General features: G+C 35.1%; 3 protein-coding genes across 5 annotated transcripts; all 3 read right to left on the reverse strand.

The window, feature by feature from the left end:
- Positions 1 to 954: 954 nt before the first annotated feature.
- LOC132191590 (ammonium transporter 2-like) lies at positions 955 to 5,469 on the reverse strand. Its single transcript, XM_059606679.1, has 4 exons — positions 4,654 to 5,469; positions 4,267 to 4,552; positions 4,064 to 4,167; positions 955 to 1,544 (listed from the first exon to the last, which is right to left on the reverse strand). The coding sequence occupies exons 1-4, from the start codon at positions 5,287 to 5,289 to the stop codon at positions 1,107 to 1,109; spliced, it is 1,464 nt and encodes a 487-aa protein (XP_059462662.1). The 5' UTR covers positions 5,290 to 5,469; the 3' UTR covers positions 955 to 1,106.
- Positions 5,470 to 5,905: 436 nt separating this feature from the next.
- Positions 5,906 to 8,547, reverse strand: LOC132162488 (nudix hydrolase 15, mitochondrial-like). Its single transcript, XM_059572727.1, has 4 exons — positions 8,275 to 8,547; positions 8,040 to 8,182; positions 7,810 to 7,929; positions 5,906 to 6,127 (listed from the first exon to the last, which is right to left on the reverse strand). The coding sequence occupies exons 1-4, from the start codon at positions 8,519 to 8,521 to the stop codon at positions 5,906 to 5,908; spliced, it is 732 nt and encodes a 243-aa protein (XP_059428710.1). The 5' UTR covers positions 8,522 to 8,547.
- A 4,485-nt stretch (positions 8,548 to 13,032) lies between these two features.
- Positions 13,033 to 17,341, reverse strand: LOC132161683 (uncharacterized). Of its 3 annotated transcripts, none has more exons than XM_059571858.1 (6): positions 17,016 to 17,341; positions 15,932 to 16,087; positions 14,620 to 15,050; positions 14,435 to 14,531; positions 13,518 to 13,750; positions 13,033 to 13,435 (listed from the first exon to the last, which is right to left on the reverse strand). In XM_059571858.1, exons 2-6 carry the CDS (start codon positions 16,014 to 16,016, stop codon positions 13,211 to 13,213), a joined length of 1,071 nt encoding a protein of 356 aa, XP_059427841.1. In that variant the 5' UTR covers positions 16,017 to 16,087; positions 17,016 to 17,341; the 3' UTR covers positions 13,033 to 13,210. The 3 variants fall into 3 exon arrangements, with proteins under 3 accessions (XP_059427841.1, XP_059427840.1, XP_059427839.1); XM_059571857.1 differs by having other exon boundaries at positions 13,518 to 13,753; XM_059571856.1 differs by having other exon boundaries at positions 13,518 to 13,960.
- Positions 17,342 to 23,749: the final 6,408 nt, after the last annotated feature.

Below are 23,749 nucleotides of genomic sequence, written 5' to 3' on the forward strand. Positions count from 1 at the left end.
TTAAATAATTTAGTTTAATTTTTATTTTATTTAGTTTTTAAAAGAATATGGGTATTATAGGAATATAATAAAATATGTGGTCTTTTTGACACACTTTAGTAGTTTAATGGACTACTTTAATACCTTTTGAATATTGTAGGGCTTTATCGCAAATGATTGTTCGTTTGTAGAGCTTTTTTTTATATTTTTTCAAAAAAAAAAAAAAAAAAAAAAAGGTGCCGGTAATGTTAGTAATTGTAACTCATGATAAAAGTTGTAAATGCATAAGGCACTCAAAGAAAATCTTTGTTGTTACCAAAAAAAAAAAAAAAAAAAAAACTTTGCAGTCTTGACTGCTGAGTCTGCCCTTTTGTGGCCATAATTAACCCTTGTGTATTTATCATGATGTTTTTCAAATGAGAATTGATAACTTGTCGGTGGAGAGAGGATCTATTTAGTGTATTTAGAAGGGTATAATTGTCACTATACCCTCTCCATTTCACTTGAAATGGAGAGGATCCGTTTCTGTCGGTGGGGGACAATGTTGATGCCTTTTGTTATTTTGCTTTTTATTTCTTGCTCGGAAGTTTGTTCAGATGACCTTTGAATGTTCAGAGTTTTGTATGACTTTGATGGAGTCCAAGTCGTTTGCTTCCATTAATATAGCGAGAGAGTGATTGGTAGTAACCATCCAGAAGGCAAAGCAAAGACAGTATATATGGTTGTAGAATTGTAATCAACACATTAAAAGAGACTCAAAAAAAGGGTCCATAGCAGTACATCTCAGTAGACTGACATAGCAGTATCTATTAATTCCACGTCCAACGGTCAAATTCGGAAATTAATGGCTAGGCCCTTTTGAATTTCTAAAGGGTTATTTATTTGTCACAATTACCTCAAGTCACATGGATCAATTTAGCAATTTTTTCAAATAAAAGTTGGCGCTTGAGCATTCATAGTCACATTCCTTTGCAATTGTTATTACAACATATATATCCATTAAAAGATTTGTATAAAGATTACAGTACGACGGTGTATATGAAATATTATACAAAACCATTGTATAACTTGTAATATTATACAAATTAATCACATTAACTCACCGTATTATACAAAAAAACTGATGTCTACAAGTTGATGGTCACACCTCTTGCACCATTAATGTATGGCGATGGTGCTATGTCCTGCGAATACAATGATGTATTCCAACCATGCTTTGTTGGGTCATACTTTTCCCCATCGCCCCAAAGAGCATAAGCCTCCTCTCCATGCACAGCATCGTCTCCGATCGCCAGCTGCTCGTCTGGCATCCTTAACGGAATAAACAACCTTATACCTAGAAGTATTATTGTCGTCGACACCAAGTTCCAACCTGCCACAAACGCTGCCGCAACCAGTTGTTTCAAGAATTGCTTCCCTCCATTTCCACCATAGAATGCACCCCTCGTGTTGGGCACTGGGAGTATCAAATCACAAAGCTCCGGCTCTGCGAAAAGTCCGGTGAGGAGCCCGCCTAACAGGCCCGCCACTGCGTGCGTGTGAAACGCACCTAAGGTGTCGTCCACCTATAATCATACAATTATAATAGAAGAGCAATATTAGTGACATCCAAAACAAAACTCTAACCATTTGATGCAATAATGTAGAAGGGTTGGACCGATATCTTGATATTTGGATCCCAATCTCTTGGAATTTCTTATAATTTAAACAGTAAATATGAGAGGACTCACATGTGATCTACCAGTACGGTCTAAAATTTATTTTAAAGAATGAATTTCAAATGTACTCCCTCACAATGTACTGTTAAATTTACTAAAGATTACAACATGATATTTACACTCGGCCACCACCAATTTGAAAGGATTAACATTGGGTGCTACTTTTTGACTTATGGGGCCTCTGATTAACATTTTTCTTTTAATTTAAAGGCATTTCCTGCCATTGTTTGTCAAAGGAAAAAGATATTTAAGGTCATTTCCCAAAAAGAAAAGTTTTGTTAAACAAGCACTTGAAGGTTGAAGCATGCCATGATACCATTAGGGTCGTTTTCATTTCCTAATCGAAGTGGTTCATAGGATAAGAGGATAGAAAGTAGATGTGGTTATCAATTATTTTCTTGCTGAAAAAGATTGTTGCAATAATTACAATGCTGACTGTTGTGGATATTTGGAATGTTATTAGTATTTCAGTGGAAAAGAGTGAAAATAGGGAGAAAAGTATATGACACGCCGCGAAGACTATGAAACTTGAAAAGTCCAAGTTTGAAAAGCCAGCGCTAGGGTTTATTTGGAGCTGGCCTTTCAACGAAGAACTTTCCAAATTATAAAAGAGAAAGAATATAATTTTTGAAAATTTGAAGTAAAACTAAGAATTACATTTTTATTTTATAATTATCTTATAATGCTAATGGCAATTTTAAAAAATTTAAAAACTAGTTAAGACTACCACGTTAGTATTGTAAGATAAAAATATAATATATTGCATTATTGCATTACTCAAATTCAAAAGGCCAAGTACGTATACTAGAATTTTTGATGCATGTGTTCTATCTCGGATCATGATCTTCTTCATTTCAATTTTCAAGAAAAGTCGAGAGAAACAAGCTATTTTATGGTTTAGATTTGACAGATTTAACAGCGTATATGTTGCCACGTGATAAATAGGTTGTCAACGTTTAAATTTTTAGATATTCTCATAGTGTCTACTCAGTTTATTCACAAATTTTTCCTCATATTAGTAAATAGAGCAGGTTTATATATATGTCAATAATAAATATTATGATGTTTCAGGGTGGCCTAAAAGTGGTTGGCAAATTAAATCGCCCATCGCATACCCCATGTGAGAGGGTACCCGGAGAGTCAAGGCACGAGTGCTTGGATGATTTTTCTACCATGGAAAAAATCAGTTTCTCAGAATGTTCTATGAGCCCACGGATATTACTTCACCATCAGAGGGTACCCGGAGAGTCAAGGCACGAGTGCTTGGATGATTTTTCTACCATTGAAAAAATCAGTTTCTCAGAATGTTCCATGAGCCCACGGATATTACTTCACCATCATGTGTTAATTTTTCTAAAGAGGAAAACGTTTCTTCAGTTTTAATACATGGATTTTGGTCGTCATGTTTAAGAAATGATAGAGACACAACTTTTTGATACAACTTTGACCAAACTTTTATCTTATGTGAACATTTTTTTAAAAAACAAAATTAAAAATTAAAAAACTTTCTGAAGTAATAACATTCTATGTGGTCCTTTTTTTTATTTAGTATTTTTTTAAAAAAAAATGAAGAAAAATACCATTTTTTTACCAAATAAAAAAAAGGATCACATAAGATGTTATTACTTCAGAATTTTTTTTAATTTTTAATTTTTTTTTTCAAATAATCACATAAGAGAAAAGTTGGGCCATAATTATGTCAAAAAGTTGTGTCTTTATCATTCCTCGCCATGTTTTCATAGATATCCTTTCTTAATTAGTAGTCATAGCTTGTAAACCTAGAAGGCCTTTGGTTGAGTTTCTCATATTTCAAAATCATTTCGGGTAACTTAGGGCATTATAACTATATATATGGTTCTAGAAACCATTAATTGAATGAAAAATTCTCATTCGAATCATGCCTATCTATGTGGCTAGAGTAGAGTTGGTAATTTTTAGCGTAACCCACAAACTCAACACAAAATTAATGAATTAAAATTAAAAGACCGAATTATAATTGACATATATAGTACTTTTATAATATCCATGCTTCAACATAACCTAAATTCAAAACATAATATAAAGGGCTAGCAATTTTTTAATATAGCCTGCTCAACGACAAGCCCAACATAAAATAGTGTGTTAAAGTTGAAATAGTGTGTTAAAGTTGAGGAGTTTATCAATTTAATTAAAAAAACTGATTTAAAATTAATTCACATATAATCTTATACGCATTCACATAGGAATGGTGGAACCCTAAATTAGTAAATGCCAAAAGTGGTGGGAACAAGCTAGTATGCAATTATGTCAACTCTCCTCTAACACCTACTCCTATAATGACAGAGATGGAGAAAAGCAAAGATAAAAGCAATGTCACAAAACCTGACCTTTTGCAGAAGACTAGACTTTTTGTGAAGGACCATCATGGACACCCATGGAATGCTTCCAGAAAGCATTCCCATCACTATGGCCGCCCACGACTGCACCAACCCTGCAAAACCACCGCCCACAATATATATATTATATATAAATGCATACAACCAAAACGATGCCGTACTGATCAAAGATCTCACACACGTGCGCGCGTTACCTGCTCCCGGAGTGATGCAAACAAGTCCGGTCATCATCCCCTGAACGGCTCCTATCACTGAAGGCTTCCCGAAGAAAACGACGTCAAGAGACGTCCAGACGAGAAGACTCGTCGCCGCACATATGTTCGTGTTTAGTACTGCTATTGAAGCGTCAATATTGGCGGCGTATGGCGCCCCGCCATTGAAACCCGACCAGCCCATCCACAGGAGCCCGGCGCCGGCGAGCATGAGTAAGACGTTGTTCGGAGGAAACCTCTCCCTATCACTCTTTAGCCTCGGCCCAACCTATAAACAAACATATTGCAAGCAAGCCCAGTTTAATGCATTACGAGAAAAATGTTTTTGAAATTTGGTTAATTTCGTGAAAGGGCTGTGAAATACAGTACCCAATAAGCGGCAGTGAAACCGGCGATTCCTGAAGAAAGGTGGATGACGTAGCCGCCGGAGTAATCGATGACACCCCAGTGGTACAGAAAGCCGCCGCCCCAGAGACTGAAGGCGCCGACAGTGTAGGAGAAGACAAGCCAAAGAGGGACGAAAGCCATCCAGGCCTTGATGTTCATGCGCCCGAGAACAGAGCCAGCTAGTAAAATCATGGTAATGGCGGCGAAAGTGAATTGGAAGTAGACGAGCGTAGCCATGGGATAAAAAGGCTCAATAACCTCGTAGCCACCGTTCTCAGTAGTGTGATTACTCTCGGGGACTTTGGCTCGGTGGGTGAGGAACTTTTGGCCGAGAGCCGGCGCGCCCTTGCCCCAGAAGGGGAGGAGTTCGTCGCCGAAGGCCATCCGGTAGCAGAGGAGAACCCAGCAGATGAGCACCGCGGCGAAGGCGTAGAGGGCCATGAAGGCCGAGTTGACGGCCCATTTCTTTTTGACGATGCTGGCGTAGAGGATCACAAGCCCCGGCATGCTCTGGATGCCGACGAGAGTCGACGCCGTCATCTGCCACGCGTTGTCGCCTTTGTTTAGCCACGCTGGCGCGACTGGGCTGACTGCTCCGTAGGCCATCGTCGTTGCCATGAGGCTCCTCTCCTCTCGGCGGTTCTTCTGAGTCCCGGATCTCTACCCTCTTCGCCCAATATATACCTTTAAAGTCATCGTCTTTTTTCGGCGACCTCAGAATTAATTCTTGGAAGCTTCGTGTGAAAATTCAATGATTTTCGGCAGATTGCGGCTACAGCGAAAAACATGGCAGAAAAAAGAGGCCTATACAATACATATCATGATTCATGAGAATAATCTGTGAATAAATCGGACTTGAGACGCGTTGAACATTTTGGATTATTGTTCCACACTTGGGTCGGTATACGGGTCAAGCCGTAAAGGTACGGCCGGGCGTGTTATCCATGGCCCATGGGGCTAATGCTTTTTGACTGCGCACAAGATAATGGTCTCTGATATTTTAGGTAAAAAAAGTATATCGTCCCACGCCTTCCATTAATTCAACAAAGAGTTGTTGAAAGGTCACAAATTTCAACATTAATTAATTCAACTTCTATATATATAAATGGAGTGATCTATATATTATCAATGTACGTATTTGGGAAGTAGCAAGAGTTTTCACTATGTCCCTTTTTAAGGTACAAGGTATATATCACACGATTTGATGAATTGGTGCAACATTTGCACGTGCACGTTATGCTAGAATATTAAGCAAGGATCTTTGTAGCTGTTGAAAGTCAGGAAGATCCCCCTTGAAGCATGGAGAACACCGGTAGATAACAGATGCTGCACGAATCAGAATGCCTGCCGTTAAACCCCATATGACGAAGACACCTTTCTCACATTCGAAATCAAAAAGATGAATAATGTACTTCTGACCCATCCACTCCCTCTCTTCACATCTATAATTATCTTCCTACAGAATTTAAGAGTATAGCATCATAAATAAATCACAGTTCAACTTACTACAAAAGATATATATAGAGCATAATATATCGATTTATCAATCTATTTTTGCAATAGAGTAATGTTAGAAACTATATTTTTATCATTTAATGCCGACGTGACAGTCCCAACAAACTCTTAAATAAATTATTGTTAAAAAAACTCAAGAATTAGTTGAAACTACCGCTTTAATATTTTTGGACTTATGTGACACAATTATTGAAGGAATATGATGGCCGGGTGATCGATCACACCATAATACACCATAATCATATGCTCCCTCAAATACTATAACCTCTCTTGGAAAACCTATCACCAAGTAAGGTTATGGCGCGATCACTCACCATCATTGTTATAGATGAAATGGTGTCTCTTGGCAAAAGTATCCGTTAAATGGATATAATTCTATTTATGATGAACAAACATCTCCCATGCATAGGAAATCTATCACCGTTTATACGATCCAACGATATTAACAATGGCCCAATAGGCAGGGGCGGATCCAAGGGGGTATAAATTTTTTTTTTATGCCCCTTAGCCATGATTATGCCCTCTCTCAGGAATAAATATGCCATTCAGCCATGATTATGCCCTCTCCCTCATGCTTCAGCCATATATTATGCCCCTTAGTAAAATGAAATTTGAAAAAATTAGAAACTTAGTATTTCAGATGAATGGAAGGAGGAAGACGAAGAATGGTACTCTAAACGGTGCGTTTTCTTTTTTGGGAATAGATAAAAAAAAAAACTAAACAAAACTTTGAAAATATGCCTAAATGGGAGACCAGCGTGCTGCAAGCCTGCAACAAATATAAACAAAACAATAAAAAAAATTAAAGAATGTACTAATGGCTAATGGGGAACAGCAGCCGTGTAAGTTAAAAAAAAAAAAAATAAGAAGCCAAGCCCAAAGTGGGGAACAGCGGCTGTGTAAATTAAAAACAAAATAAAAGACTTTGTAAAAATAAAACACGCGTGCTTGCCAACCTTGTAAAAATAATTGTTCTTTTAAATGAATTGTCTTAATATTTATATAATTATATTGTTATTAAGCCTATTTTTGCTAATTGTTTAATATTTAATTATTTATGAATTTATATAGTTTTTGTTTCATATTTTAATTGTATAAATATATAATTGTAGTTGTTTGAGATTATAGAGAAAAATAATGATTCTATTGACCTCCAATCAAATTCTAAATGACTTCGTGTTGAAGTAGATTTAGTAAATCTGTCCGGAGATCCTTACTAAAATAAAAAATAAAAAAGAAAAAAAAGAAAAGTGTGATTATCATCCTAGTGATAGAGACCAAATTCGAAGAGCATATCTACAAATAGGACAATTAAATTAGCACTAGTAGTGACAAAACAAATTGTAAGTTCTATTTATATGTTTTAAAACATAATTAAAAATTTTGTTGAATTATTCACTTATTCGGTTCGTTATATTTTTGTTCAACTTTATTTTTGTATTCATTAAAAAAATACAGCAATGCACAAAAGGAAGACCAAAAAAATTATTTTTTATATTTAATTATTTTTTAATTATTTTAATTATTTTATTCATTAAAAAAATGCCCCCTAGGAAAAATCCTGCTTCCGCTGCCAGTAGGAAGTGAGTTTAAGAATTTCTGGGGTTAATTAGGAGCAAAAACCTTGAGAAACATCTCCAAAGGAACATCAAAAATAGCATCAACTTCGTCAGTATTAAGTGAAGGCCTGAAATCTCCTTTCCGAGCAAGTAGGCCTACTACAGGGACAACCTTGAGTAAGTGCTGCATCATGAAGCCATATTGCAGAAACAAAGAAAGAATCAGCCAGTTTTGAACTTGAGAAATACACATAGAAGCTAGAAAGATTAATGGCAATATATCGATCACAACACCTGGGAAATAAAAGGCTCTAAAGTGGCAACAACTTGAACCAGATTGGGCTCCAACCCAATCTCTTCCATGGCTTCTCTCAAAGCAGCAGCAGAGTCATCTGCATCTCCTTCCTCCACTTTCCCACCAGGCAATGCTACATCCCCTGTTTAAACAAACACATCATCAACAAGACAACAACATCATTAATCTTCACTCAAACTGCAGCCAACATGCACCGTAGATGATCATCAATACCTGGGTGAGATGACATTTTCATGGATCTCTTTGTGAGAATAACTCGCAATTCACCTTCTTGGCCTTCAAAGATGCATATCAGAACCGCTGCTCTTCCCTCCCTCCAATTGACACAAGAAGACTGATCATCATTTTTGACCGCCACAGACTCGACAGCTTCAAAATCTGAGCCAACACCACAAGAATCCTTCTCTACTTCTTCATGCCCTCTAGATAATTCAAGTTGCTTGCCAAGTCTTTGGAACATTTGGCTTCCCTAAACCTCTTCTTAGAGGCAAATCTAATGATGCAAATCTTGGCAAGCTAGTCACATGTTCTATAACACACATATATATAGAGCACAAGTGTAGGGATCAATAAAGGATAACTAGTAGTTGTAAAATATAATTCTATGGGAATCTTTCTGACGGATTTTATTGTGCCACTATGGGGTTACAAGAATCTTTTTTTCTTTTTGCCTCGTATATAACATTTGTATCCCTAGACATTGAATAATGCTAGAATTAATAGGATGCTCTCCATTTCAAATTTTCCATTATATATGATATATAATACGGAAGACTGTAATAACTTGGGTTTAGAGGCATAATTATGACTATATCTACCCAAAAAATATTATAGGTGAAATTTATTGATTATTTTACATCATCAATTTAGTAAAACATTTCTCATCACCTTGATTAACTTTCTGTGTTCATAAGATTTCATATAATTAATTTGGCGTTCTTACTAAAATTGTATCAGAGCAAAGATCTTAAGTTTGAACCTCGTTTCTCATATATTATATCTCATTTATTAAGGGAGAGTTTGAGCATTCACGTAAGTGAGGATAAAAATATTAATTAAATGATTAATTTTTTTTTTCTATTAAATGATATTTTAACAAACAAAAATATATTGAATAACTTTGACTTGAGTCGTGATCCAAGCAAGACCGTTTCCTAATTTATCTTGAAAATTTGTGGCTAACTGACTTCTCCCGATCACCACTGAACATATTCATTAGAACATTAATACGATAATGTTACTTTAGACCCACGAGAATGACTTGGAATTAATCCTGTGCAAGTTGGAAAGCAAGCATGCCATCATCGCATAAGGAACCTGCTTCTTTCTTAACAGAGGATGAAATTAGCCCTGCTTCGCGGTGCTACCCACTACTTTCTCTACCCATGCACCTCGGATTTGATTCCTTTGCCTCACATAAAAAGAAAAGTTCCATGCAAGGCATATATATATATCTTTCCAAGATAAAACTACTTTCTATTTTTTCATAACCATTCCTTCATTTTAATATTCAGTACTACTTTATAATGGCATCATAAAACTTCAATCACAAACTATCCCATATATACCATAACATTTCAATAAAATGTTTATGCTCAACAAAAATAAAGAATCACATGAGATTTAAACAGGCATCAAATAATTATTGATTCAGAATAATATAAAGGAAATAAAATTTAAACATTGCAACATAATTAAGGAAATGCATGGCCTTATGGTGTAGAGGTTGCCACTTGATCCTAGAGAACCCAGATTTTAAGGGTTACTCTGCAAGGATGGGTCCGAAGAGCCATGCCTTGTCGAGGTTTCCCGTCTAAAAAAAAATGCAACTCTTAGTTGAGCATTCAGTTGATCCAGCATCTCATCCTCAGCTTAAGCCATTAAACAAAAACATGCTGGAACCACGTTATCACTAGTACTCTTTAGGTGAATTTATAATGTGACATAAAACAAAAATAATGAACAAGGAAGATCCATATACAATGCTGTAAAATTTGGTAAAGATAAGGTGGGAGTATACACACCTTATCATATAAATAAAAGAAAAGACCATACAAATAAAGGAAGATACATATAAATAAAGAAAAGACCACATAGATATATAAATAAAAGATAAATGTTATGGGTCAATAATTTTTTCATATTTAACCCATCTCATCTTATAAATCAATCAACTATTATTTAACCATTATATATGTTTGGCGTTGAAAAATATTGGTTGAATTTGACATTCTGTTGGTACTAATGAGGGGAATAACAATTCATTACTGGATGGTCGCAGCCGGCGCTAGATTGGAGGTTGCCGGCACGGGTTAGTGGTGGGTGGAGGAGGGAAAAGTTTTGGGGAAGAGGGAAGAAAAAAAAGAAAGAAAGAAAACTGCTGCCCTAAACAAACAAAAGCCAATATATTTTAAAATACAAGATACTCCTATTTATATATAGGAGAATTGAGGTAGATATATTTAGTAATCAAACCAAAATAATTTGATTATCATTAAATCTAATTACAATTAAATCAATTAGATTTGATTATCATCAAATCTGATGATAAGAGATTACAATCGATTATAATAAAATCGTATCTCCTAATATTCTCTAACAGTTTTTAACTCAAAAACAAACAGCGCACTCCAAACAGGAGACTAATATCAATTCCCCTAAGCAAATTTGCACTACAGCATAGAAGCCAAGTCTAATATATACAAAAAAAAAAAAAAAAAGGAAATCAATCGAGAAAATTTAACATTCCCGCCAAAATTTCAAAAAAATCCCGCTCACGCCGCTGAATCAATTCGAGTCTTTCAAAACCTCCTCTCCCTCTCTCTCACTTTCACCTTCGTTTGGCTGGTGCTTCTAGATCTAAGTTTGGCTGACACTGCATTGCTGCTGTGCACATCAAGCTCCGTGCTACCGGTGGGAACAAGACCAAAACACCTGGTCCGGGGGCCCCGTCTGCAGAATCTAGGGCTTTTCATCCGAATCATTTGAGGTTTTCTTTTTATCCAATTTTACTCTGTATTGGTTATGTCTTTTCATTTCTGGGTTCAGGGTAGTTACTGATTTTGATTCGTAATATTGTTTGTTTAGAGAATTACAGTTGGGGTATGAGTGTTCAGTTCAAAGAAATCTTGGCATTCTGTTTCTTTGCTGGGAAAATGCAGGAAAGGAATTGAGATGAAATTTTGAATGTTTATTATCACTTGTCAGCATGTGGGACTTGAGAAAACAAAAAACCTCCGCTAAAATGAATATAATAAGACAATTTTGTTGAATTTTGCATTTCCTTTTTCTTTTCCATTTTTTTTCTCAGCAAACAAACAAAAAGGTATTGTTTTGTCGGTGCTGGTCCGTGTTTATGCATCTATGGTATTGAAATTATTGGATTTGGTAAATGGGTAGCCATAAGTAAGTTAATGGGATATTTGGTAAATGGGTAGCCATAAGTAGTTTCACCTAAATTAAATATCTACTTCTAACACAAAGAGAATGCATCACCACCGTCATAGTAACTTCCATCTGTTAAAAAGAATAAAGCATTTTTTATAAGACCAATCCACAATAGGCTTTTTCTTGCATGTGTGCTACGAGTTCCACATCATCAAATTGTATGGCATACTTATCAAACACGAGAAATCTGTAAAAAAGTATTGTGATTTTTTAAAACCCAAAAACACATTAACAAACACAACTCAAGTTTTAATGCTCTTCCCAAAGTAAGAATTTCCACGTACAATAATTAATAACTATTATAAATATTGAAATTCTTACTTAAGGAAACAAAATTCTAACCGATGAAGCCGCCCTATGATTAATTGTCTTCGTGACATATGAATGCCAAGAAGGTGGACAAACGATGTCGTATCTTCTCCAATTTTGTGGCATGCTTGAGAATATTGTCTAGCAGCTGCAATAAATTATTACCCTCTTCAAATGTCGAATAAACACTTCAAAAAAATATATGACGAATAAACATCAATTTTTGAAATTCCCAATATTCTACATTAAATCTGGATGCCTTGATAGAAAATGATGATCTCACCTAGTTTTTTTTTTTTTTTTTTTTTAGCTAAATAAAAGAAAATAAAAATTCACAAAACTAATAAAATGTTTTGAATTAGAGGTTGGAAAAAATAATAGATTCTTGGATTTGGAAGAGCTTACATGCTTGCTTATTGTCGTATAACTTAGAATCTCAATTCACATAGTTAGGTACCACAAACTACATTGGAGAGGAATGTAACACCCCACCCTAAGTATTAATATGTCAAACTTCCATCTTTTAGACTTTGAGAGTAGATAACATGATTGGTACACTAGAATATACTTAAATACTTTCTTAAAAATAGAAATAAGTATTATTGGGAATACACTAAGCTAGCTATTTTGCTGGAGAGTTTATTCTTTGTGTACGTGCTTATTGAATTACGCATTCATATTAAAAAAAAAAAAAGAAAAAAAAAAAGAGAGAGATAGTTAGCCAGCAACTTATAGTCCTTTTCGGCAGTGGCCATTTAGTCCATGGTCCAATAGATGGTTGGTGCAAGGCTACAAATTGGAACACAATGCTGATGTCTTTGAAATAGGAAGAGTTTGAGTCCCTCAGGACTACATCGAGAGGTTCAGCAAGGAGAGAATGGAGGAAGAAGCGCTCGATCTACTCCCCGAAGGACAACTAACATCGGAGCTGGCACGAAGAATGCCAACCTTGCTAGCTCCAGGAGTTCATGGATAAAGCTGATGAAATTGTTCGAGTATTAAGAGAAGCCACGGACGAGCAAGTAAAAACCCCCAAGAAGAAAGCAGCACAATCCGTACAAGGAAGCTCCAAGAAAGAGTCTAGGGAAGGCAAAGAGAAGAGTATAACGTAGCGTGAAGAACTAATCTTAGAAATAGAAGAAAATTCCATATCTTAATTGTTAAGATTAGTAAAAAATTCTAATAAAATTAAATAAAGACTCATAATCCTTAATAAACAAGGATTCTTAATAACACATAAAAACTCATAAAACCTTAATGAACAAGGAGTTACTAAAAGTAAATTCTTTTAATAGCAAGAAATGCAATCTTAACCATGATGCCTCATATAGTTGTGTCTATCCTTTGCTGGTGATAGTGATGGCGACAATGATAGTGGTGCCTTATTGACTGATTATGCTGGTTGACGGAACCGATTGCGCTTATTGCCTGATAATGCTAGTGGGTGGCGACAGTTGAGCTTACTACCTATTGATGCTGGTGGTGACAGTGGTGGTGGTGGTGGTGACTCATCACTTAGTGGTGCTGGTGGTACCAGTACAGGGAGGGGCCCAGGAATAGGATCGTAAACCAGCATAGATCCACATTTTGGATAAATCTTAATAGCTGTCCAACGAGACTATATAAAAAGAATCAAACGTAATTACAAATATGCTTATAATGATAGTGATCTTAATTAATTAACTCAACAAATTTTATACCTCAATTTGATTCAATCCCAATAGCACTGGGCCACATACTCGCACTTGTAAAAGATTTACGTGATATATAATCATATACCAACCGATGTCCCTTTCTCCGCGTATGTATGTATACTTTGTAGCATCACCATATGCAAATCCACCTTCATAGATAGTCCTTTTTTCACCTATTTTTTTCCAAAACACTTTAGTTCCTCCAATCTCTATGGCATTCTCTTCACCAGTTGGAGGCCCTTCTAGCATCACAAAGTAGTACTTATCAATGAAACTTGAGTCCCAAATTTGGAATCTCCTTTTCATCTCATATATATCAACTGGCAATTCGCTTCGATCGTGTAATTGGTGAACAAATGGATGAGGAAATAAATTTGGTTCATGACGAACCAAGGGGTATACAAAATCTCGAAGAAGGCTAATATCTGAAGGCAAAAAAACATACATACCTAAAAAGAAAAATTAACAATAATTAATTGAAAGGAGGACAAGTTCATGGCTACTAGGAAAAAAATTAAATGAAAAGCGACCAAGATAAAACTAAACAAAATTACTCCATAAAATTCAGCCATAGAAAAAAAAAAACCAGACCATGTGGACAGCATCTCTATGCACAAAGCCTTTCATGCCTACAAAATCAACAATAATTAACCGTGGGGAAAAAAAATCTCAACGAATAGCAACTAAACAAAATGCAGGTGCAAACCAAACATCTTTGTTTCTAAAATCTAACAAAAACTACCACGGGAAAATAAATCCTTAAGAGAAAAGTTTGAACTTTATATACGGAACACTAGCATAAACTACAAATTTAAAACTATGATTAATTAACTTCCAACCACAATTTTTGCAAAAATTATACAGTTGCTGCTATGAACTAAATCAATCACTCCCGAGCCAACAATGCAGTGGTGCCTTATTACCTGACATTACTAACCGTGGTACTGGAGTTGGTAGGGCATCCGGACGGAAATCTATATTTGAATATTTTGGAAAAATCTTGATAGCTTTCCACCGCAACTATATATAAAAAATTAAATTTAAAAACAAATATACCCATAAAGAACAATTATCTTATTTATTAATAATTAACTCAAACAATTTGTACCTCAACTTGATGCAATCCCAATTCAACCGGACCACATTTCAGCACTCCCTGTGGATCTACCTGATATACAGCCATATTCCAACTGATGGCACTTTCTCCATGTATGTAATCATACAAAGTAGCATCCCCATATGAATATCCCCATTCATCGACATGGACTTCATCACCTACTTGACTCCAAAACGTTTTACTTCCTCTGATCTCAATCGCATTCTCTCTACCAACTGTAGGCCCTTCTAACATCACAAAGTAGTACTGCTTGTCCAACCTTGGAAATCTACTTCTTATCTCATTTATATCGAGGGGCAGTTCGCTTCGATCATGTAATAGGTGAACAAATGGATGAGGAAATAAATTTGGTTCACGACGAACCAATGGGTATACATAATCTCGGAGAAGACAAGCATTTGACGGCAGAAAAGTGTAGATACCTAAAAAACATAACAATAATTAACCGAGAATAAGACAAGTTCATGGATATCATCAAACAAAAATAAAATGATAAGTAACTAAAATAAAATTAAACAAAAATTACTCCATAAAATTCAGCCCTAGAAAATCCGGCCATATATATAGCTGCCCTAGCATATATTGCAAATTTAGATTATGGTTCTCACCAAAAACCTAAATGGACAAGTCTATTCAAACTTATAAGCATCCCTAGGAAGAAAGCCTTTCATGCCTACAAAATCAACAATAATTAAAAATAAAAAAATAAAAAAAATAAAAAGTCTCAATGAACTAAATTTAGTGAGTTCATAGGAAAACTCATTCTCAACTCAAATTGAACCTCGTCAAGCACTTATAGCAACCACACAGCGAGGCATAGGAACTTGTGATGAAGAAATGTGACGATCATTGTTGTTGGAAGGTTTATGTATTTCAATTATTATTGTTATTTTTGTAGCTAAAGCTCTTCAATGAAAACTTTCTTTCTAATAAGTGAAACACTGTTATCATAAACGTTTTTTAATCCTAGCCTACACAACCATTACTTAATAAAGCATTTTTCGTTTTATTGCTTAAGGTGCTAAAAACACAGCTACCATTAATAAATAAACATATATAAGAAATCCAAGAGTAAGCAATTATGAAAAGAGCAAGCAAATTTCCCTCTCTATTTTGGATTAGGTTAAAATGAAACAGATAGCTATTCTATTAGAGTACATTCCCGACATAACCCCTTCACTTCCACGCAAAACCTCCAAAACAAATTTTATAAAAATATAAAAGAAGAAGTCAGAGAGAAATCTCCATCTTAAGAATGTAAAATACTCCCAAAAGCCAAGTATTATTATTCAATAAAACATACCTCTTTCAAATGCTGCCAAATCTGTTGGATTGTGGTCTTTTGCAAACCCTGTAGGCTGTAATAATCTATTGACTTTGATCTCCATGAGTATCTTGCAAATTTCACATCAAGGTTGCACTTACCTTGATGATCATAAAGACCCGCCGCTTCAATGGCCTGTGTAGCAAAATAGTATTATACATCAATATCGTTTTGACAACAACAAATGTTCCTAGCATGCGCATCAAAAAAGACATGGCCAAAATACTAGAATTTGATCAGCGAATCTCTGGAATCTTCTTTTTCAAAACCTTACTGAATATACATCTTCAAAAAACCCACAACCAATTCAACAATATAACATTTCTTCCAATTTTTCTGAATTTTACTCTCTTTATGTCCAGAATTACACAAATAAAATGCCCCATGCGAATACAACTAGAATTCATCTCAAATTAACATACATAGGAAATTGTCCACGAATATCCCATGAAGACAACAAAACTACTTATGGCTACCCATTTACCAAATATCCCATTAACTTACTTATGGCTACCCATTTACGAAAACCAATCATTTCAATACCATAGATGCATAAATACGGACCAGCACCGACAAAACTATACCCTTTTGTCTGGTTGCAGAGAAAAACATGGAAAAGAAAAGGGAAATGCAAAATTCAACAAAATTGTCTTATTATGATCATTTTAGCGGAGCTTTTGTTTTCTCAAGCCCCACATGCTGACAAGTGATAGCTAAACATTCAAAACTTCATTCAAATTCCTTTCCTGCATTTTCCCAGCAAAGAAACAGAATCCCAGGATTTCTTTAAACTGGACACTCATAACCCAACTGTTATTCACTAAACAAACAATATGACTAACCAAAACCAGTAACTACGCTGAACCCAGAAATGAAAAGACATCACCAATACCAATACAGAGTAAAATTATAGTACCAAACATTCATAGGGGAAAAAGTTATCAACGTTAACAACGTCGGAATATGTTATCTGGTTCTAGCAGAGGTTGCATAAGACTAACCCCTACAAAGAGAGGGAGATTTTAGATGAAAAGCAAAGGAAAGAATTGGATAAAAAGAAAACCTGAAATGATTCGGATGAAAAGCCCTAGACTTTGCAGACGGTGCCCCACGCCCAGGTGTTTTTGTCTTGTTCCCACAGTAGTTCGGAGCTTGATGTGCAGAGCAGCAACGCAGTGTCAACCAAACTTAGATCTAGAAGCACCAAATCCCACCCAATCACCAAAACTACAAACCAGACAAAAATCAAATTGAGGTGGCGCCGGTGACGAGTGCGCCTAGAGAAACGCTAGACAACGGTCGTGGGCTTCGGTCTTCACTGCGAGGGAAGAGTGGAAGGCGAAGGTGAAAGTGAAAGTGAGAGAGAGGGACAGAGAGGGAAATATTTTGATTGAGAGGCTGGGCGGGGGTTTTTTTTTTTCTTAGATTTTTAGAGATTTTATTTTTAATGATAAAAATATAATATAGCAAAAAATCAAATTTAGTCGTTAATAAGTTTTCGTGTCATTTTGTCTCTAATTTTTCAATTTTAAAATTTAAGATTTATATTTAATTTAATTATTTATTTCAACTTTATTCCGACTATTAAAAAAATATATGCATCTTACATATTTAAATGACATATGTCATTTTTATAGACTAAGTTAAAAAAAATTCTTTAAACCTAATTTGAAGAAGATTATCATAATTTATACGCTTCAATTGATATGTAATACAATTACGGTTTGAAGAAAGGGAAATTATTCGGATAATATTGCAATTTTTATCCTTTATGGGCTCAGTATCAAAAACAGCCCAGCCCACTATGAAATTGGACTACCTTTCTGGTTAGGTGAAAAAAGGTCCAGCTGAACATGCAGTCCCAGCTTTTAATTACTTAAAGCCCAAAAGAAATACAATAATATGTTCTTTGTTGGTCAGGGAAGTGATGAACGATAATACAACTCCTTGCTAATTTTTTTTTTTTTTTTTTTCGAAATAATTGTAGACTAGTTGGGTACTGAATCTAGCAAGCTAATCTACATGCGAGGTGAAGTATTAGAATATAAATTAAATGATTAATTTTTTTTTTTCTATCAACTTAAACTTTTAAAATAAGTGATAATATATACTCATTGAATTATCATGTAGAATATGACATCAATTTATAAAGGCTTAAGAAAAACTTTAAGCCTCCCAATATCGATACCAAGAGTCGAGGAACAAGAACTATTTATAAATTTATGTATGTTTTTGAAAAACATTTTTAGAATTTCTTTTTCCACCGCCTATACAGACTGGGGAATGGAGACGCTGGGTAAAAGTAAATCTACCAAATTAGCCTTCTCAAATACTTAATCTTACCTCTACGAGCCCTTCCAAGTTTTACTTTTTATTTCCTTTGCAATATATATATATATATATATATATATATATATATAACCTCAACCGTTCTGATTATTGAAGTTTATTGTATGGATTGAGATCGAGAGGATATTGCACAGTACAATAACATTAGATAAATGATACGATCTCTTTAAAATATGTGGATAAATTGCCTTCTTCGCATCACCAAAGCATATTCATAAGAACATGCATTATGAATACGAGAATGTTACTTTATACCCACGAGAGTGACTTGGAATCCATGGAATCCTGTACGTGCAAGTTGGAATTTAAGCATGATATCGCATATGGAACCTGCATCTTTCTTAATAATCTTTTCAAGATAAAACTACTTTTAACTTCTTCTTTTTTCTTTTTTTTTTAAAAATTTTTTTTCCAAACAACTGATATTGTTTGGAATACACAACTTTTATTACAACAACTTGTTATAAATTTAGATGATAGATCACTCCTCGAGTACGCCTCTTTCTTCAATTCTCTCCTCTTATCCCTCGTAACCATGGCTCTTTTCACTTTTGTTCTAGCCCCAAGTAGCAAACAATTTGCCTTTCCTATTCCGATCATCGGCTCTCAGTATTGTGTAACCCCGGTAGATCTTGCAATTGTCAGAAAATTCATGACCACCGGCGACTTTGATGTCATAGACGTCCAAGGCAACATCATTTTCAAAGCCCGAGAGGAAAATTTCTAACCATGCATGATCGTCGAGTCCTGCTTGATGCTGCCGGAAATCCCATTCTCACTCTTCGACATAAGGTTTGGATCATTTTGCCGGCATAAACATCACATTTTACGTACATCATATTAATTAAATAATTAAATTTGTTATCCGATTATTCTGAGCACTCATCTATATATAGTTTATTAAATAACATTCTCAACTTTAACTCATTTCCTTTTTGGTTAAGTAAACTTTTTAATATAAGTAGCGATTTACCAAGATTATTAGTTAATTACAAAACATAATGTTGTTATATATATGTTTCAAAGCACGTCATGCATGCGAATGCTTATGTACAAGAAACAATATTGTTTGAAAAATCAACACATTTGTGGTTGAAGAATCATATATGGTTACCAACCTCTAGGAAAAATCAAAAGCTGTTGCAAGTCAACCCCTCTCTGAGTTGCTTCAAATATCTTCCGAGGATTGTCTGTGAATATGGTGTTGTAAGAGGTAATGACACTATATTTGCAACCTTCATCATTCTTCATATGAGAACGATGCTGTCTCTGTCTCCAATTATTGAGAAGTGATGTTATATCTTTAGGGAAGAAGTATAGCTTGTCGCACAACCTTTTAATCGGGTATTGATGCAAGATCTCTTCAACGCAGAAATCAAGTAATTAAATGGTATTGTAAAAAAAAATTGGCTTTATTAGGTGAGAGTATTTGATTTCGAATTTTACGGAAATAAAATCCGATTATGATTTCATCCAAAGGGCCAAATATAACACCATTTACTGGCTCATCCACCATAACGACAACTTTTTGGTGTAGCAGCTTTGGAGTAACAGGGAAGCTAGCGGGAAAGAGGGGAGGAGACAATTAGGGTTTCTTTGGGTGTCTGTTTATTTTCAACTATTTTTTATTATTTTTAAAAAACATGTTTAGTCGAGTTTTTTATTCTCGAATGTATTCAGGCTTTAGCCAACCTATTTTGAATACCAAATTTTTTCCAATTCAAACCCGACACAAAGTTTTTTTTTTTTACTCAAAGTTTTAAAAAATAGGTGAAACAAGTTTTTTTAATTGCTTGAAGTCATTGGGAATTTTAGTTTTTGGTATGTGATTTAGTTATGTGTTCTGATTTATGATTTGTGTTTGAGATCTCTATCAAGACCTCATCACTATCAAGATCTTAATAAGAGCTCATCTTTATATTTGAGTCTTAAACAAATATTGATTTAGATTAGGCTTTTTAGGTTTTATAGTTTAGCGAAAGACCAAGGAAAAAAAAAAGGGAAAGGAAAATCCACATACCCCTTTAAACTACCACTCAATTGATAATATCCTCCCAAACTTTTAATTGTGAAAATGTCCCCCAAAATTACCAAAACATTATCAAGGTTCTCCTAACGACGAAACTACCCTTAGTAAAAAAAAACAAAAACAAAAGCTTTGAGTCGGGTTTGAATTGGAAAAAATATGGTAGTCAAAATAGAATAAAAAACTCGACCCAAACATGTTATTTAAAAATAATAAAAAATAGTTGAAAATAAACAAACACCCACAGAAGCCCTAATTGTCTCCTCCCCCTCTTTGCCGCTACCTTCCCTGTTACACCAAAGCTGCTACACCAAAAAGCTGTCAAATGGTGTTATATTTATGGCGGATGAGCCAGTAAATGGTGCTATATTTGGCCTGTCGGATGAAATCCTAATCATATTTTATTTACAAAAGAAAATTCGAAGTCAAATACTCTCACCTGCCGAAGCCAATTTTTTTTTTTTTTTACAATATCGATACCATTCAATTACTTAATTTCCACGTCGAAGAGATCTTGCATCAATACCTGATTAAAAGGTTGGGCCACTGAGAACAAGCTGAGCTCAGCCTCTCCTCATCTACTTAATCAAGATCAACCGTTTCGATTGAGTATGATGTCATACGAGTGACGAATGACGCCGTTCTCCCACTCACATTTAACGATTTCACCGTAGCCAAAAAAGTAAAAAATAGTTGAAACCCAATGAAGCCCTACTGTTCTACTTCCCCCTCTTTGCCGCCCAAATCGTCTCCTTCCCCCTGTTCATCAAAGCTGCTACACCAAACATCAGAAAACTCTCCTTATGGCCGATCAACCAGTAAATGGTCTTATGTTTGGCCCTCCAGATGAAATCCTAATTGAATTTTATCTCCACAAAAAAAAGTTAAAAATCAAATATTCTCACCTGCAGAAGTCAATTTTTTACGTCGAAGAAATTTTGCATCAGTACCCCATTAAAAGGATGTGCGCAGGGTATACTTTTCGACGAAAGATATAACCCCTGTTCTCAACAATTGGAGACAGAGACAACATCGTTCTCATCTGAAGAATGATGAAGGCCGCAAATATGGTATTGTTACCTCTTACGACTCCATATTTGCAGACGATCCTTGGAAGATATTTGAAGCAACTCGGAGACAGGGTTGACCTGCAACAACTTTTGATTTTTCCTGTAGGTTGGTAACCATATATGATTCTTCAACCACAAATGTGTTTATATACAACCTGTTACTAGCACCAATAGCACACGCACTCCTGGAAGAAGAAACTCTGTGGTGGAACCCACCTCCTGTGATGGAAGAGGAAGCCAACCCACCTCCTGTGGCTAACGTGCTTCTTTGGACCCACCTCTTGTGGTGGAAGGGCCACCTCCCGTTGTGGAAGAAGAATCTGGCCCACCTCCTGTTTTGCTGGGGAAGAGGCCGACTCACCTCCTGTTGTGGTGGAAGAAGAAGTTGACTCACCTCCTATGGCTAACGTGTGCTTCTCCAGCCCCAACTCCTATGGTGGAAAGGCCACCTTGTGTGGTCTGTGGCGGAAGAAGAAGCCGACTCAGTGGAACACACATAATAATATTCGGCAAATGTTAGGTGCTCTTCTAGTGTGTGTCCTCCTAGTCTTAGGTGTAAATTATTTTTTTAAAAAAAAAAGAAAAAAAAAAAAAAAACAAAACTAAACTAAACTAAAGTATCCCCACCACGGGTTTATTTTGGAAAACCGATTCTCAATAGATTGGTTTAATTTTTTTCCAAAATAATCACAGCCACTCTCTCTCTCTCTTTCCCTCTCGCCATAACGAAAAATCTCACCGTCGTCACTATTAGGCCACCGGATAATTGACAAATACATGCAAGAAATGAACTGTACTTGAACGACTTTACAATGAAGGATTGATGATAAGAAATCTGAAATATAGGGACCTTTAAGCATTAATTACTAAGAAACTCCATAAATAAATAAAAAATGTAGAAGTTTCAGTTTTGAGTTAAGTACTTCATATCCGATATAAATGAATCGGGATAGCAGGATCCTAAATGCAAACTAAATCAAAGGTGTTCTACATCAGGAGCATGAGTGAAATTGACTCTGTAAGAAGAAGTTTTGGGTTACTTTTCATGTATTCGTCAATTCTCCGGTGTCCCGATAGTGACGATGGCGAGATTTTTTGTTCCGGCTAGAGGGAAAGGGAGAAAGTGGTGGTGATTATTTTGGAAAAAAAAATAATGATAATTTTAACCTAAACACATTCATGGTTGAAGAATCATATATGGTTACCAACTTCCAGGAAAAACAAAAGCTATTGCAGGTCGACCCCGTCTCCGAGTTGCTTCAAATATCTTCCAAGGATTGTCTGCAAATATGGTGTCGTAAGAGGTAACGACACCATATTTGCGGCCTTCATCATTCTTTAGATGAGAACGATGTTGTTTTTGTCTCCAATTATTGAGAAGTGATGTTATATCTTTAGTGAAGAAGCATAACCTGTCGCACAACCTTTTAATCGGGTATTGATGCAAGATCTCTTCGACCCAGAAATCAAGTAATTGAATGGTATTAATATTATAAAAAAAAAATTGGCTTTAGCAGGTTAGAATCTTTAATTTCGAATTTTCTTTTCTATATAAGATCCGATTATGATTTGATCCGAAGGGCCAAATATAACACCATTTACTAACTCATCCGTCATAACAACAGCTTTTTGGTGTAGCAACTTTGGTGTAATAGGGAAGGTAGCGGGAAAGAGGGGAGGTTACAATTAGGGCTTCTTTGGGTGTATGTTTATTTTCAACTATTTTTTATTATTTTTAAAAAACATGTTTGGTCGAGTTTTTAGTTCTCAAATGTATTCAGGCTTTATCCAACCTATTTTGAATACTTTATTTTTTCCATTTCAAACCCGACTCAAAGCTTTTTTTTTTTTTTTTACTCAAAGTTTAAAAATATAGGTGAAACAAGTTTTTTTTTTGTTGCTTGAAGTCATTGGGAATTTTAGTTTTTGGTATGTAACTTAGTTATGCGGTCTGATTTATGATTTGTATTTGAGATCTATATCGAGATCTCATCACTATCAAGATCTTAATAAGAGCTCATCTTTATATTTGAGTCTTAAACAAATATTGATTTAGATTAGGGTTTTTAGGTTTTATAGTTTGGCGAAAGACCAAGAAAAAAAAAGAAAAGGAAAAGTCTACATACCCCTTTAAACTTCACTCTTGACAATGTCCTTTCAAATTTTTAATTGTGAAAATGTCCTCCAGAACTATCAAAATATTATCAATGTTCCCCTAACGACAAAACTACCCTTAGTAAAATAAAAACAAAAAATTTAGCTAAAACTTATACAAGAAACCTAAAACTAAACTTATACAAAAAAAATTAAAAAAACATTTCTATTTTTCCTATATAAATTTTCATTTTTAAT

The sequence above is a fragment of the Corylus avellana genome, chromosome ca9 (assembly GCF_901000735.1).
Source record: "Corylus avellana chromosome ca9, CavTom2PMs-1.0".
NCBI lineage: Eukaryota > Viridiplantae > Streptophyta > Magnoliopsida > Fagales > Betulaceae > Corylus > Corylus avellana.

Coding starts and splice junctions, on each gene's coding strand:
- LOC132161683 (XM_059571856.1), bottom strand. CDS start 16,016: ATGGAGATCAAAGTCAATAGATTATTACAGCCTACAGGGTTTGCAAAA. Junction 14,532..14,619: donor TGGGATTGCATCAAGTTGAG/GTACAAATTGTT, acceptor TTTTATATATAG/TTGCGGTGGAAAGCTATCAA. Junction 13,961..14,434: donor ACCACGGTTAGTAATGTCAG/GTAATAAGGCAC, acceptor TTTTCTTTTTAG/GTATGTATGTTTTTTTGCCT.
- LOC132191590 (XM_059606679.1), bottom strand. CDS start 5,289: ATGGCAACGACGATGGCCTACGGAGCAGTCAGCCCAGTCGCGCCAGCG. Junction 4,553..4,653: donor GTTTCACTGCCGCTTATTGG/GTACTGTATTTC, acceptor GTTTGTTTATAG/GTTGGGCCGAGGCTAAAGAG. Junction 1,545..4,063: donor AGTCTAGTCTTCTGCAAAAG/GTCAGGTTTTGT, acceptor GTATGATTATAG/GTGGACGACACCTTAGGTGC.
- LOC132162488 (XM_059572727.1), bottom strand. CDS start 8,521: ATGTTCCAAAGACTTGGCAAGCAACTTGAATTATCTAGAGGGCATGAA. Junction 8,183..8,274: donor GAAAATGTCATCTCACCCAG/GTATTGATGATC, acceptor TTGTTTAAACAG/GGGATGTAGCATTGCCTGGT. Junction 7,930..8,039: donor TAGAGCCTTTTATTTCCCAG/GTGTTGTGATCG, acceptor TTCATGATGCAG/CACTTACTCAAGGTTGTCCC.